At 45.0% G+C, this 15,601-nt stretch overlaps 1 protein-coding gene across 1 annotated transcript in view; it reads right to left on the bottom strand.

Moving 5' to 3' along the window:
* Positions 1-15,601, bottom strand: part of LOC311101233 (glutamate receptor ionotropic, kainate 4-like) — a gene marked incomplete at both ends in the record, with an annotated part of 239,444 nt that overhangs the window by 13,717 nt on the left and 210,126 nt on the right. The window contains 2 exons of the mRNA XM_084142345.1: positions 2,387-2,500; positions 6,638-6,841. Of these exons, the coding sequence (XP_083998471.1) occupies positions 2,387-2,500; positions 6,638-6,841 (318 nt within the window). The remainder of the gene's footprint in view (positions 1-2,386; positions 2,501-6,637; positions 6,842-15,601) is intronic.

The raw sequence follows: 15,601 nt of genomic DNA, 5'->3' as shown, positions 1-15,601 counted from the left end.
TTATTGTCATTCCCCACGTATTCAACCTAGGTGGGAGGCATGACTGCTCTACAGAAACACACTGAGTGAAGGAGAGTAACCAGTTTTCTTTCAAACGCCAGCCACCTTGAGAGATGCGTCCCTATTTGTGGTCCGCCACTCGCCATTCGCATCCCTGCTATTATGGTCTCCATGACTACGGAGGTGGAGGAGTTCTGTTTATGTGGCGAGGGGTTGGGGGGGGGGGGGGGGGCTGCTGATTAGCCGCAGTCCCAGATTCCATCAGTGCTCGCTCTCGTAGGATGTCTGGGACGGTTGGGAGGGAGAGGGGAAGCGGGGAAGGTTTGGCGAGGTTGGAGGGGGGCAGACACACTCAATCAGGACCGCAGTGCCACACTCCCACAGGGCAGCTCGTGAATGTGACACCGCTCCCCTCTCTACCAACCCCCTAATTAACTTGTGGGTCTAATTAGGTTTTTAATCTCTATACACACCCTCAATAGTCTCTCTTGCTCTCTCCATTCTCTCTCTCTGTCTCTCTCTGTCTCTTTCTGTCTTTACTACTACTACTAGGAGGGAGGGATTGGTGGAAAGATGTCCACAGAACATAGAAGTGGGGGGTGATGAGAAAGGGGGTTTGATGAAACAAGTGGACAGATTGGTGGAGTGGTCAAGAAGGATTTAGGGTAATCAAAAGAGGACCATCGCGCTCTCCCAAAACACTTTATAAAACAAACCAGTTAATCAAGATAAGCAAAAAGAGATTAAGAACGCACAGGTGCACACACACACACACAATTGGGGTGCACCATGGACAGAAATTAAACAGTAGTAGGCAGGGCCAGACTAACTCATTTGGGGCCCCAGGGCATCTACCTCTAAGGCCATACAGCAGGTAATTCAAAATCAACAGGCATCTCTATTTTATTCAGTTTTCCATTGTTATTGATCAGGCTGAGAATTTCAATTAAAGTCTGAAATAAGCAGCAGGCGCAATTGTAGAAATCACTGCGTCAGAGATCAATAGCTAGTGGATTAAACCTAAACAAGTGCAGTCACAGAAATTCTAATATTGAATGGTGGAGCTGGAGCCTTGTAGCTCTGTGTGAGACCTAAGAGATTGCCAAGGGGCGCTGGGAGGGAGGGAGTCCTGGGTAGAGAGATGAAGAGAGAAGAAGGAGACACCAGGGACAGGTACTGTGCAAAGACTCCAGACAGACAGACAGACAGACAGACAGACAGACAGACAGACAGACAGACAGACAGACAGACAGACAGACAGACAGAGAGAGAGAGAGATCAGTGCAGAGAGATCAGTGCAGCAGACTCTCACACTTTGTAGTTAGTCTCTTCCGCCTTTCACTCCTGATCTTAAGCAGTGGAGGCTCCTCATCTCTCTCTGCCAGTTACCTTACGCTCCTCATCCCATCTCTCTATCCTTCCGCCTCCCTGTCTGTCTGTCTGTCTGTCTGTCTGTCTGTCTGTCTGTCTGTCTGTCTGTCTGTCTGTCTGTCTGTCTGTCTGTCTGTCTGTCTGTCTGTCTGTCTGTCTGTCTGTCTGTCTGTCTGTGCCGACATTGTTAGGGCAGTGGGAGTGTGTGTGTGTCAATCTTGCACTGCAGTGTGTGTGGGCTTCTCCTCTCCTCCCTCCCGCCACGTCAGCTCGCAGGAACACACAGATGAGCACGTTCCAACGCGTCAGCAGTAGCAGCAGCCTGCCGCAGAGGTGATACGGCAGCCCACTTACTGTGCACCTGCTGCTATCGATTCATTCAACCAACTGTTAGCCCAATGGAGCCTCTCTCCTGGCAGCTGCACCTATTAGCACCAGGAAAAGGGGAGGGACGCAGATGGGGGGACAGGGGAGACAGGGAGGACAGGGACGGCTGGAGTAAATGCCCTACTGGGACGCCATAATCATGTTTTTACACGCCGCCGCTCGGTCCAAAGCGGCTCCATCCGGCCGATGGCCAGCGGAGAGACCAGCGTGTCTCCTTGGATTTGGGAGAAGGCCTTTGATTAATGGTTGGCTGGTGTTAACATAGGGGTATTGGATTTCCACAACTGTTGCCTGGGTCTTGTTCTATACGCAGGGATCAGGGGTGTTATTGGTGCGAATTAGATCCCAGTCACAATCAGAGGAGAAGTGGGATTGGGAATGAAAGGTCGATTCACACCAGCATATCACAGAGCAGAGCACACCATCTGTTACTCTGGCGGAGGTAGAGAGAGGAGAGGGATGTAGTGAGAGGAGGAGAGGCGCTGAACGGGCTCCCAGACCGAGGCTGATGATTGGTCGCTAGGTCATTAGCATCGGTCCACTGACTGCCGTGGTGCGAGATGTTTGTAGGGGTCAGGGGTCAGCCAGGTTGTTTGTAGGGGTCGGAGAGGTCAGAGGTTAGTCTTACCAAGTGTACACGGTACATGATGCTGATTCCCAGGGTCATAAAAGGCTTGGAGAAATCGATGACCTTCTCCCTCTCTGCGGTTATGGTGAGCCCCGCTACAGCCAAATCCGCTTTCTGGAATAGACACACACACACACACACACACACACACACACACACACACACACCACACCAACCATTCAGATAAGCACAGATAGGTACATCTACAGTAGCAAAAGTTGGGTTGTGGTGGTGGAAAATGCATGGAAAGTTAAATGAAATAGTAAGTAGGCTACTAGTGTAATTCCACTCCTACTGTACTGCCATTGTTGTCTGTGATGCCTGGTCTGCCAGCAGTGTGTAGCATAATCCACCATTGGCTTTGTGTCCAAGACCTGACTCATGTAGGGCACCAGGGAGAACAGAGTGTAGAACAGAGGGGAGCGCTATGTCCCAAATGACACCCTATTCACTATGTAGTGCACTACATCTGAGCAGGACCCATAGGGCTTTGGTCAACATTTGTGCACTATATAGTGTGAGAGTTCAGTGACCAGCCGGAGGAAGACGGCACGACAGCACCCTCCTCAGGGGATAGGTACTCAGTGTAAAGCCAATTAGCACACAGCTGGGCCCACTAATTGCTTTGTGTCTTCCTCTATATAGGTGTGCCAGGAGAGGAGCTGGGAGAGATTTGGGAGTAGAGACAGGGACCTGTGAGGACGTCGTATTGTCCTACCTCAGAGAAAGCTTCTTCGTCTGGGGCCCCTTGTCTCTCTGTTAACCAAGGCAGACTATAGATAGAGAGAAGCGTTCCTCCTGTAACTGTATGTGTAGACGATCGTCTAAAGACAGGAGGAGCCATTTGTTGTTTTACTTTCCCTTTTTGGGCCACGGCCTTTTGGTCAACGGCTTAGTTTGTAAATTGTTTTGTTACGCTGTTGTTTCAGCGTTGGACGTTACCCTGTATTGGAATTATTTTGTCAGGCAAAAGAACCCGTTCAGTAACAATACAAAAGAAAAGGAACCACAACCACTGCCTCTGGTCTGTTCATTTCATGCCTCCCGCTTGTTTTAGGGAGCTTTGGACAAGCTGATCCGTTCACAATAGGGAATAGGGTGCCATTTGAGACACATATTAGAACAGAGTGCAATGTTTTTGCAAGCAGGCAAAGGGCAGATTGTTAGGACAAATCACTTGACACAGCAGCCAGTCAATCAGCCAGCCAGGCAGAGCCAGTCAGTAAGCAAGCCAGTCAGCCAGTGCTACTGGGCATGGTAGGGCTGTGGCGGTGGCTGGTCGATCCCACTAATCATCCGACGCTGCAAAGTACATCTGCCAGGGATTTTCATCTCCCCCGGGACCCTGTGAAACCCTACGCTGCTCTTTGTCCTTTGCATTCGGAAAATAAGAGGATTGTCAGAGCTCAACTCTAAATGAGAGGAGAGCCTGCCTGCCTACAGTGCTGGATCCGACCGTCAGCATTCATGACCCCATTGTTTTTTTCTTTTTTACCCATCAGCCCCTTTTCTGATTGTCGGTCCAAGTGAGTGTGCCCCCTGTTAACTTGGCTAGAAGGCTCTGTCCAAAAGAATCTGTGGAAATATTTTGCTCTGATAGCACACCCATCATCAGTTAGGGCGATGCCATCACGGTCACAGTGCACGTTGACACACTAAATAACTTAACTAGCAAACAAATTTGGACCAATCAAGAAGAACAACTTTGCTTGATTTACAGTATAGACAGTAGTGTAGTTGTAGGTAGAAATAAGCAGAAGGTTCAGTGTCAAGGCTAGCCCTGGGTCTTGTTATGTTGTAATGTACCCTGTCAAGTGGGTATCATACACCTTTCATTGTACAGTAGGTGGTCCTATGAGGGACTCTGGCTATCATATGCCTTTGCCTTGATCTGAGAGCAGCAGTTGAGAACACAGACAGAGAGAGAGAGGAGGTGTGCAGGGGAAGGCTTTTCACAGCTTCACTCTGTTTGAGTACACGCCCCTGGAGGAGTTGACCAGTCCTGTCCAGAATAACTTGAACAGCAAAAACAGAGCTCCGGGTGCTAACACAGTGGTGAAAAAGGTCTGGAAGGCTTTTTAGTGGTTGTTTTCACTGACAACAACTCTGAATGAACGAGCAAAACCAGGCATTTAGCCAACCCCCAGCCAGCCCCAAAGAAACAACAAAAAGTATCTAGGCAAAAAAAAATCAACAAAAGAAAGAATTCACTCCTCCTTTGAAAAATGAACACGGAACCGTAGCTGCTACTGAAATATTAATGCACCTATTGAATATTAATATTGATTACTGGACTCTAACAGCTATTCAAAGTGTGTGGGGGGAGAGAGAGAGATAGAGAAAACACACTGTATAAAGTCAGCTTTTAAATAATGCATCGTTGTATTCTTTCCCCATGCCACCACACTTGTTTCCAGTTTTGCTCTTTCATTAGATGGTGCCCCGGAAAAAAAAAGAGATAGGAAAAAAAAATCAAAGCCGTCCCTACGGCTGCTGAATAATTCATTGAGTTAGAGGTTCCCCACTGTACGTGGCATTTCATCTCCCTGCTAGGGATTTGTCTCCATCTCTATGGCTGCTTAAAGTAAAGCCCCCGTCCCCAGCTAGCAGACTGTAGCCTTGCATAGGAAGCTTGTGGAAAGCTGGGCCATACGTTCTCTTCTCTCAGCGTTCGCTCTACTTTTCTGTGTTAACCCTGTCAGCCGCTATAGGCTAGCTACAGTACAATCTCTCTCTTCTCCTCCCCTCCCTGCTCCTCTCCCCCTCCCTCTCAACTATAACCCAGTCATCCCCTTACTCCCTCCTTTCCAGTCTAAGGGTCTCTCCAGAGAGTGGCAGGGACTCAGTGATCCCACACCTTCCTGCGCTGTCTCCCCTCGACCTTCACCCTCTCCGACGTTGCTTGGTACTCCGGCACTCCGTAGCAGTATCGTGTGAGGCGCAATTAGACCGAGTGGAGACCGAGTACGCAATCCTTTCTTTATTTCCTTAAGGGCTTTGAATCTCCAGTTCCTGGTTAGCTGGGCCCATTTAAAGAAATGTCTGGGTTGTGTGTGTCTGCTAACGGGTGGCTGGGGCTAATTGAGATTCATTAGGACAGATGAGATGTTTCGAGTGAGAAGGGTGAACAGAACACAGCCATGGCTGCGTCCCAAATGGCACCCTATTTGACCAGAGCACCTGGTCAAAAGTAGTGCACTATAAAGGGAATAAGGTGCCATTTGGGACGCAGCCCAAGACTCTGTGTCATCTGAATCAGGCATTATCTGGACTAATTAACAGCCTTCCTCGTCCTCCTCATCATCCTCACGTCTGTATGGTTACATCCCCTCACTGTAGGATGCTCTGAATGTGAAAACCTCAATCAATAGCTCTGGGCACTACTTTTCTAGATCACATCACTGGGGACATGTGTTACTACGAGACACTCAGCCTATCACGTATCAGATGGAATCATTTGACCCTGGAGTCCTCAGAGACACACTATGCCTGCACACATAACACCCACATTTAGGCCCCATACACACTAAAGTTATACAACTGATGTAACGCATTTGGCATAACGGTTGTAATACAACAGAGAGCTTTTCTACCAAAAATAATTACACAAGCATTGTGGAGACAGCACACATTTTTACATTATTTAGCAGACGCTTTTATCCAGAGCGACTTACAGGAGCAATTAGAGTTAAGTGCCTTGCTCAAGGGCACATCGACAGATTTTTTCACCTAGTCGGCTCGGGGATTAGAACCAGCGACCTTTCGGTTACTGGCACAACGCTCTTAACCACTAAGCTACCTGCCGCACACAATGGTTGTGTACACATTTCTGTGACGACAAACTCTCCATTGTATCACGAACATAAAGTATCAGTTGTAGCACAACCATTGTGTCAAATCCGTTGTACATCAGTTGTACAACCTGTGCATACGGGTGCTGGATGTTTGTAGGATGTTAGGGATTTGTTAGGGGTGATTTGACAGTAATGGCTGTAAATAGTACTGATTACTATAACGCACTTTGTGACATGTTTTTGTTAAAAAGGCTACATTAATAACATTTGATTGAAAGTTTGATGAATTGGTCTATAGTTCGAGTGGCATTATGCTGTGAAGTGGTAGAGGGGGGGTAAATGGTAGGGAGATGGATGGCGATGGTAGGGCCCAGAGTTTTTCCCGGTCAAGTCAGTTGGTCGGGGAAAACTCCTGGCCCTAAGAATAATGTTTACTATAGGAAGCTGTTGCTCTTACCCTGGAGATGAGCTCTCCCACCATGCCCGTCCAGGTACCGTTGGTCCCCGATACCCCGTACACCCCGTCCCCCACCAGATTGATACGGTACTTGAACTTCAAGATGTCCGCCAGCTCCTTCAGCATGTCCACACAGAAGCCCTCATAGCGCTCATTCCCTTCCATCTCCTGGTGGTTCGGTCGCAGCATCACGTAAGGGTTCTCCTGCAGAGGGATACAGATGTAGCAGAGCACATGTAGAACACCATGATAATGTGGCGACCTTAACCCAATACCTTGCAACCTCTGACCTATTTGCGTAACGTTTAAGGTGTTAGCTTGACAGTCACTGGACCCGAGTTTGAGTCCAGGCTGGGGCAGCCCCCCCGAATTCACAACAATAAACATAGCATAGTATAGCCTAACCTAGTGTAGCATAGCATAACATCATCTCAATCTTGACAACTTGATTTTAGCAAGTTGTCTGTCTGGACAGTGGACACTCTCTCACCAGAGGTCATTCGTTTTAAATAGGAGCCAATGAGCATATACAGTGGATATAGAAAGTCACCACCCCCATTCAAAATGTTCACCTTTTGTTGCCTTACAGCCTGAAATGAAAACACATAAAATTAAACTTTTTCCAGCTTTATTTACACACAGTAACCCACAATATCCAAGTGGGAGAAAAAAATCAAAAAAACTCTGAAAATTAATTAAAAGTAAAACAGTCAAATACCCTATTTGGATAAGTGAACCCCCTTAGAATTGCAATTGAAAACCTGCTGAGGTATAACCAACCACCTTCCAGATCACAAATCAAGCTAATTGGCTTCCATCTGTGATCAATTGTAGTGACTTTGATTAGTTCAGAATAAAAGCAGTTGTTCATAGAGGACTCCACTGCTTAGTAGTGCAATTCAATGCAAATAATCCACTATGGGCGGAAAGGTACTTTCAAAAGATCTACGAGATAAAGTTGTGGAAAGGCACAAGTCAGGGGATGGATATAAAAAGATTTCAAAGGTCTATCCCTCGGAGAACAGTTAAGACCATTATTAAGAAGTGGAAGGCGTATGGCACCACCCAGACCCTGCATAGATCAGGCCGTCCCTCCAAATGGGATGACCGGGCAAGGAGGGGACTGTTCAGAGAGGCTACCAAGAAGTCAATGCCGACTTTGAAGGAGCTTCAGGCCTTTATGGCAAAGACTGGCGAATGTGTGCATGTGACCACAATATCACAAGCGATCCACAAATCTGGCCTCTATGGGAGGGTGGCAAGAAAAAAACCACTCTCGTTTGAGCTTTGTCAAAAAGCTTTGCCAAAAAGCACATTGTCGATTCCGAGGCCAAGTGGCAAAAGGTGCTGTGGTCAGATGAGACCAAAATTGAACTTTTTGGCCTGAACGCAAAACGATATGTCTGGTGAAAACCCAATACATCTTTCCACCCAAAGAACACCATGCCTACAGTAAAGCACGGCGGTGGCAGCATCGTGTTGTGGGGGTGTTTCTCTTCAGCAGGAACTGGATCACTTGTCAGGATAGAAGGGAAAATGGACAGTGCAAAATACCGACAGATTCTTGAGGAGAACCTGCAGCCCTCTGCTAGGAAGTTGAAAATGGGAAGATGGTTCATGTCTCAACATGACAGTGACCCAAAGCACACCGCCAAAGCAACCGTACAGTGGCTGAATGTCCTTGAGTGGCCTGGTTAGAGCCCAGACCTAAATCCCATTGAGAATGAAGAGTGCAGTCCATGAGCGGTCACCATGCAATTTGACTGAGCTTGAACAAATCTGCAAGGAAGAATGGGCAAATATTGCACTGTCTAGGTGTGCAAAGTTAGTAGAGACGTATTCAAAGAGACTCATGGCTGTAATTCAAGCAAAAGGTGGTTAAGTATTAACTCAGGGGGGTGTTCACTTATCCAAATAGGGTATTTGACTGTTTTAATTTGAAACAATTTTCAGAGTAAAAAAAAAGAAAATCCCACTTGGATATTGTGGGTTACTGTGTGTAAATAAACTGGAAAAAGTCACATTTTATGTGTTTTCATTTCAGGCTGTAAGGCAACAAAAGGTGAACATTTTTAAAGGGGGTGGTAACTTTCTATACCCACTGTATCTAGGGTCACATATACAGTGGGGAAAAAAAGTATTTAGTGAGCCACCAATTGTGCAAGTTCTCCCACTTAAAAAGATGAGAGAGGCCTGTAATTTTCATCATAGGTACACGTCAACTATGACAGACAAAATGAGAAAAAAAAAATCCAGAACATCACATTGTAGGATTTTTAATGAATGTATTTCCAAATTATGGTGGAAAATAAGTATTTGGTCAATAACAAAAGTTTCTCAATACTTTGTTATATACCCTTTGTTGGTAATGACACAGGTCAAACGTTTTCTGTAAGTCTTCACAAGGTTTTCACACACTGTTGCTGGTATTTTGGCCCATTCCTCCATGTAGATCTCCTCTAGAGCAGTGATGTCATGACTCCCGAGTGGCGCAGTGGTCTAAGGCACTGCATCGCAGTGCTAGCTGTGCCACTAGAGATCCTGGTTCAAATCCAGGCTCTGTCGTAGCCGGCGCGACCGGGAGACCCATGGGGCGGCGCGCAATTGGCCCAGGGTAGGGGAGGGAATGGCCGGCAGGGATGTAGCTCAGTTGATAGAGCATGGCGTTTGTAACGCCAGGGTTGTGGGTTCGATTCCCACAGGGGGTAGGAGTTTTTTTTTTTTTTTTATAAAAAAAATTAAAATAAAAAAATGTATGCATTCACTAACTGTAAGTCGCTCTGGATAAGAGCGTCTGCTAAATGACTAAAATGTAAATGTAAAAAATGTTTTGGGGCTGTCGCTGGGCAACACGGACTTTCAACTCCCTCCAAAGATTTTCTATGGGGTTGAGATCTGGAGACTGGCTAGGCCACTCCAGGACCTTGAAATGCTTCTTACGAAGCCACTCCTTCGTTGCCCGGGCGGTGTGTTTGGGATCATTGTCATGCTGAAAGACCCAGCCACGTTTCATCTTCAATGCCCTTGCTGATGGAAGGAGGTTTTCACTCAAAATCTCACGATACATGGCCCCATTCATTCTTTCCTTTACACGGATCAGTCGACCTGGTCCCTTTGCTGAAAAACAGCCCCAAATCATGATGTTTCCACCCCCATGCTTCACAGTAGGTATGGTGTTCTTTGGATGCAACTCAGCATTCTTTGTCCTCGAAACACGACAAGTTTTTACCAAAAAGTTCTATTTTGGTTTCATCTGACTATATGACATTCTCCCAATCCTCTTCTGGATCATCCAAATGCACTCTAGCAAACTTCAGATGGGCCTGGACATGTACTGGCTTAAGCAGGGCGACACGTCTGGCACTGCAGGATTTGAGTCCTTGGCGGCGTAGTGTGTTACTGATGGTAGGCTTTGTTACTTTGGTCCCAGCTCTCTGCAGGTCATTCACTAGGTCCCCCCGTGTGGTTCTGGGATTTTTGCTCACCGTTCTTGTGATCATTTTGACCCCACGGGGTGAGATCTTGCGTGGAGCCCCAGATCGAGGGAGATTATCAGTGGTCTTGTATGTCTTCCATTTCATAATAATTGCTCCCACAGTTGATTTCTTCAAACCAAGCTGCTTACCTATTGCAGATTCAGTCTTCCCAGCCTGGTGCAGGTCTACAATTTGGTTTCTGGTGTCCTTTGACAGCTCTTTGGTCTTGGCCATAGTGGAGTTTGGAGTGTGACTGTTTGAGGTTGTGGACAGGTGTCTTTTATACTGATAACAAGTTCAAACAGGTGCCATTAATACAGGTAACGAGTGGAGGACAGAGGAGCCTCTTAAAGAAGAAGTTACAGGTCTGTGAGAGCCAGAAATCTTGCTTGTTTGTAGGTGACCAAATACTTATTTTCCACCATAATCTGCAAATAAATTCATTAAAAATCCTACAATGCGATTTTCTGGATTTTATTTTCTTAATTTGTCTGTCATAGTTGACGTGTACCTATGATGAAAATTACAGGCCTCTCTCATATTTTTAAGTGGGAGAACTTGCACAATTGGTGGCTGACTAAATACTTTTTTCCCCCACTGTACATCAATTAATTTCACCACCGTACTTGGCGGGAGAACAAAAGCCTCTGTCTGGCACCTCCGCTGACTGTTTTACAACCCTGTCTTTGACTGACTCACTCTTTCTTATAGTTTGTTCCTAATTTACGATTAGTTTTTTCATAATGTTGAGCAAGCAGCTCAATGATTTAAATTTGGGGGGTTAAGAGAGATTTATCAACCAATCAGGGGTCCACATTTTACGCCAGACACCATAGCTAAAATACTAAATGCGCTTGCTTTTTTTGGAGAATACTTTAATAAAGCATGTATCAAATCTTGAATGCTGCAGCCCACATGGAAAAATACTATAGTGTATACTATTGTAGGAATACTATAGTATTCACTGTAATATTTCTGCGGACTTTACTGTAGTATTCACTGTAGTGTTTTTGCGGACTGAAGACTGAAGTCCACAAAAACACTACAGTGAATACTGTAATATTTACTGTAGTATACTGTAGTATTTACTGTTTACTTTAGTATAAATACTGTAGTAAAAAAGAGTAGTATATACTATAGTAATTACTGTAGTGTTTTTGCAGACTGTAGTATACTGTAGTATTTACTGTAGTGTTTTTGCGGACTGTAGTACAGTATACTGTATTATTTACTGTAGTGGTTTTGGGGACATTACCATAGTTTTTAGTAAAGTGTTTCTGTTTTATTATCTTTGACAAGTGGGGGGCTTTCTCCTTGAGGAAACCTACTGGAGAAATGCTAAAAGATCACATTTTCCATAACCTGTAGGTAGGTAGGACTGGGTTCTGAACAGAGAGTTCAGAGCATTTGCTATTTTCTATAACCTGTAAGGAACACAATATATGGTCTATATGTAGGTTTCTTACGGGTGGCACAAATTGGCATATGGGGGAGGGGAATGGGCAGGATATATGCAAATTAAATACTGCAATATTTACTATTGTTTTTTTTTAATGTGTTTTTGCAGACATTTCTGTAGTATTTACTACAGTGTTTTTTTTAATGGATAATATTGTAGTGTTTACTATAGTATTCTACAACATTCTATACTAAGTACTACACATGATCGAGGGATACTACAGTGTATAGTATTCTACAGTATCCTACAGTTTACTACAGAATTCTATAGTAAATACTGTAGTATTCTATAGTAAACTCTAGTATTTTTTTTATGTGGGAGCCTTCTAATGACATTGTTGGAGAGGACTTCATAAATTGAGCCGAACATTGTCACCTTCGCAACATGTCAGTTTTACAGAGTGAAGCCAGCCTTGTAACAGGCAGCCTTTTTAACCTGTTCCCTGTAACAGTGAGCTTTATACTTAAGTCGAGAGAGAGAAAAATCTCACTGTCTGATTTAGAGAAATATAGATGGAACACAAGGCAAACAGTGAAATTGCTCTGTCATACTTCTATTGGGGTGGCTTTTGTGTTGACTGGTGACCGGGAGATGGATTCGTCTCACAGTACGAAGCGGCGTCCCTCCATTATGACACAAAGTGGAAAACCGGAGACCTCAAAGAGGATGACACATCACACTGCCACCGACCATCCTGTCACCATGGCAACAACAGTTCTTCTACCTGTGGTACTACTGGATCGGTTTCCCTTACACTTGATTAGTCTTCTATGGCCTCTCCCCCCCCCTCCACCTCGCTGGGGTTTTCAGTGCACACACTGCTTTGCGCTACACCGATAAGAGAATAGCAATAGAGAAACTAGAATAGGGTTTTCCTAGCCTTCTCTGCATCATATCTGAGGTCACTGAATCCGAGCACATTCTAAGTGCTGCTTTTAGTGGACATACTCATCAGTATCAGATGGAGGGAGAGACTGGCGGATGTTTTGAACGTATGCATGCAGGTGAGCCTTTCGGGCCCTGAGTCAGAGCACAGTAACACTCTATAAATGCAAATCCTCTCCATTCATTAACTTATTAAACAGCCACGCATGTTCCCTTTCTGCCCCTGAGTTGACACCTCTGCTGTGGTTATGCGGCGCCATGCAGGAAGGCACAATATAAATGCTAATTATTTCATCGCTCGCAGCAGCGCTCAACCATTGCAGCCGGATGGACGCTTTCCCTTTCCCCTCCCAAACTAGGGCTTATTAAGGAGTAGCATTTCACGGGCCAGCATTTCACGGGCCAGTTGTACATTACACTGCGGGGGTTTCAAGGGAGAAAGCTTGGAAATGGATAAACAAACCTTCTGGATTCAATTAATAAGTCTCCACACCCCCGGCGACAGAGAGGAGTGGGCCGCTGCGCTTAATTAAATGCGGCCCATAATTTCTCGGCTAGCTCTCACTAGTTGATTGATGAGTGTGAAAGGGAGGCAAAGTAATTCTATATTTATCTCCCCAACAGTCCCCACTATTAGGAGACTCTATAGAGGTGGGGAAGAACATCCTCGGTTGGTGACCTGGTTAACTACCTCAGCTCATGTATTAATTGGAGATCCAGCAATTTTCAGACCCGCTCTCTGGATTGGCTGGTTCTGGAGGTCCCGCAGGTCTCCACTGAGCTGGGGTAAAATGCTTTTAGTTCTTATGCCACCAGCTCATGGAATAGCCTGAAGGCCCCCATTGGACAGTTTAGATGGAGTTTAAGGGAAGTGATATGTGAGAGTTGTGTTTGCTTTGATTAATCTTGTTGTATGTATTGTATTGATATTGTTATTTTATTATTTTGTTATTTTGTTATTTTACATTATGTTGTATTCAATTGTATTGTGTATGTTCATGTTCACAGGGCTCCTTGTAAATGAGACCCTGGTCTCAATGATGACCCACCCTGTATAAATAAATAAATAAAAACCTGCAGAAAAATGTAATTAAGAGCTGGCTCTGACCCTTCAATCATGGGAGTAAAACCCAGACATTAATCAATAATCTCTCTCTCTCTCTCTCTCTCTCTCTCTCTCTCTCTCTCTCTCTCTCTCTCTCTCTCTGTGTGGAATACATGACAGGGGATTTGGAATGTTGTCATGTCTAACTCCTAATGTTGCATAATTCACCACTGTTTGTGAATGCTTACCGATCTACCTACATACATCAATGTCAGAGGCATTCATTGAAATCACAGGGAAATTCTATCTACCTTTTGTAATATACCACAGACAATTCTATGAAATGGTGCATTTCAAGATATGAGGAAATGCAGCATTTCTGTATCTCTAAAAACATGCTCCCCTTTTTTCCATTGCCAGGAGTCTGGTTGGGTGCAGATAACTCCAGCTGAGTGATGCCAGTGTTCCATGCCCCCCCCACACACACAAAACCTTACTCTACCCATGCCAGATGCATTTTGTCCAATAATGGTTACGGTTAGGATTGGGGGAGGGAAAGCTGATCATAGATCTGTACCAGGGGGAAACATCACCCACGAGCTGAGCCTAGAAACCTAAACAAATCGACTACACACGACAGTCAGAAAATTCTCTATTTTTAAGGTGTACCAAGTCATACCTGGGTTCGAATAGTATTCACTATAGTTGAAACACTTTAGCTGCGCTTGATTGAGCTTCCTTGGCACAATGGAACCAATGGAATAGTCCCAAAAGTGCAAACATCACCCATCTGGCACTCCAGGCATGCTCAATCAAACGTGCAAAGTATTTGAAAGAAAACAAATACTGTTTGAACCCGGGTCTGGTTCAAGGAGCAGTCACAACCCCCTAGCCTCGCAATTCCCCCCATCCTCCAGAAAATACAATTCTGTGGTCTGGAGCCTATAGCGAACTGGCAGCTCAAATATACACTGAGTTTACAAAACAATAAGAACACCTGCTCTTTCCATGACATAGACTGACAAGGTGAATCCAGGTGAAAGCTATGATCCACTTTAATCAGTGTAGATGAAGGGGAGGAGACAGGTTAAAGAAGGATCTTGAGACAATTGAGACATGGATTGTGTATGTGTGCTATTCAGAGGGTGAATGGGCAAGACAAAATATTTAAGTTCCTTTGAACGGGGTATGGTAGTAGGTGCCAGGTGCACCGGTTAGTGTGTCAAGAACTGCAATGCTGCTGAATGACACTTCTCTCTCACAAGGTAATAATGTAAGTAAAACCCACAGTATATCTAAAAGCCACCGTCTTATAATCCGCTCTCAGGTATTGTTATTCTGTAACAAGGACATGTATTGGCGCTAACGCCCTGTATGCCTGAAATCTTTCAAATACTTTAGCTGTGCTTGATTGAGCTTCTGCCACAATGGAACCAGTGAAATAGTCTCAAAAGTGAAAAGCCTGCCCATCTGGCACTCCAAGTAGACTCAAGCAAACGTTTAAAGATGGAATTCGCAGCAGGGGGAAACAATGTCCGCCCCACACCGTTGTTATTTCATTTCATTTATTGACGAAGCAGAGGTTGGGAGCTTCGAGCGTCATGGTAAAAAACATTGCAGTACATTCAGTTAACTGCCAAAATAAACCAACATACCAAGTGTCTTAATAGTGTCTGGAACTATTTTAGAGGAATGAAACAACATTCTTCCACATGAAATTCCATAATTTGGTGTTTTGTTGATGGTGGTGAAAAACGCTGTGTCAGGCGGCGCTCCAGAATCTCCTATAAGTGTTCAACAGGGTTGAGATCTGGTGACTGAGACGGCCATGGCATATGGTTTACATCGTTTTCATGCTCATTCAATCGTTCAGTGACCACTCATGCCCTGTGGATGGGGGCATTGTCATCCTATGGTGGCATAGCCATGGTAGCCAAAATAATGGCCTGCCCAGCATTTTTATACATGACCCTAAGCATGATGGGATGTTAATTGCTCAATTAACTCAGGAACCACACCTGTGTGGAAGCACCTGCTTTCAATGTACATTCTATCCCTCATTTACTCAAGTGATTCCATTATTTTGGTAGTTAACTGTA

This window comes from Coregonus lavaretus (assembly GCF_964263955.1).
Source record: "Coregonus lavaretus genome assembly, chromosome: 26".
Classification (NCBI taxonomy): Eukaryota; Metazoa; Chordata; class Actinopteri; order Salmoniformes; family Salmonidae; genus Coregonus; species Coregonus lavaretus.
The sequence above is the reverse complement of the archived record's forward strand: the minus strand, read 5'-3'. Positions and strand labels throughout refer to the sequence as shown.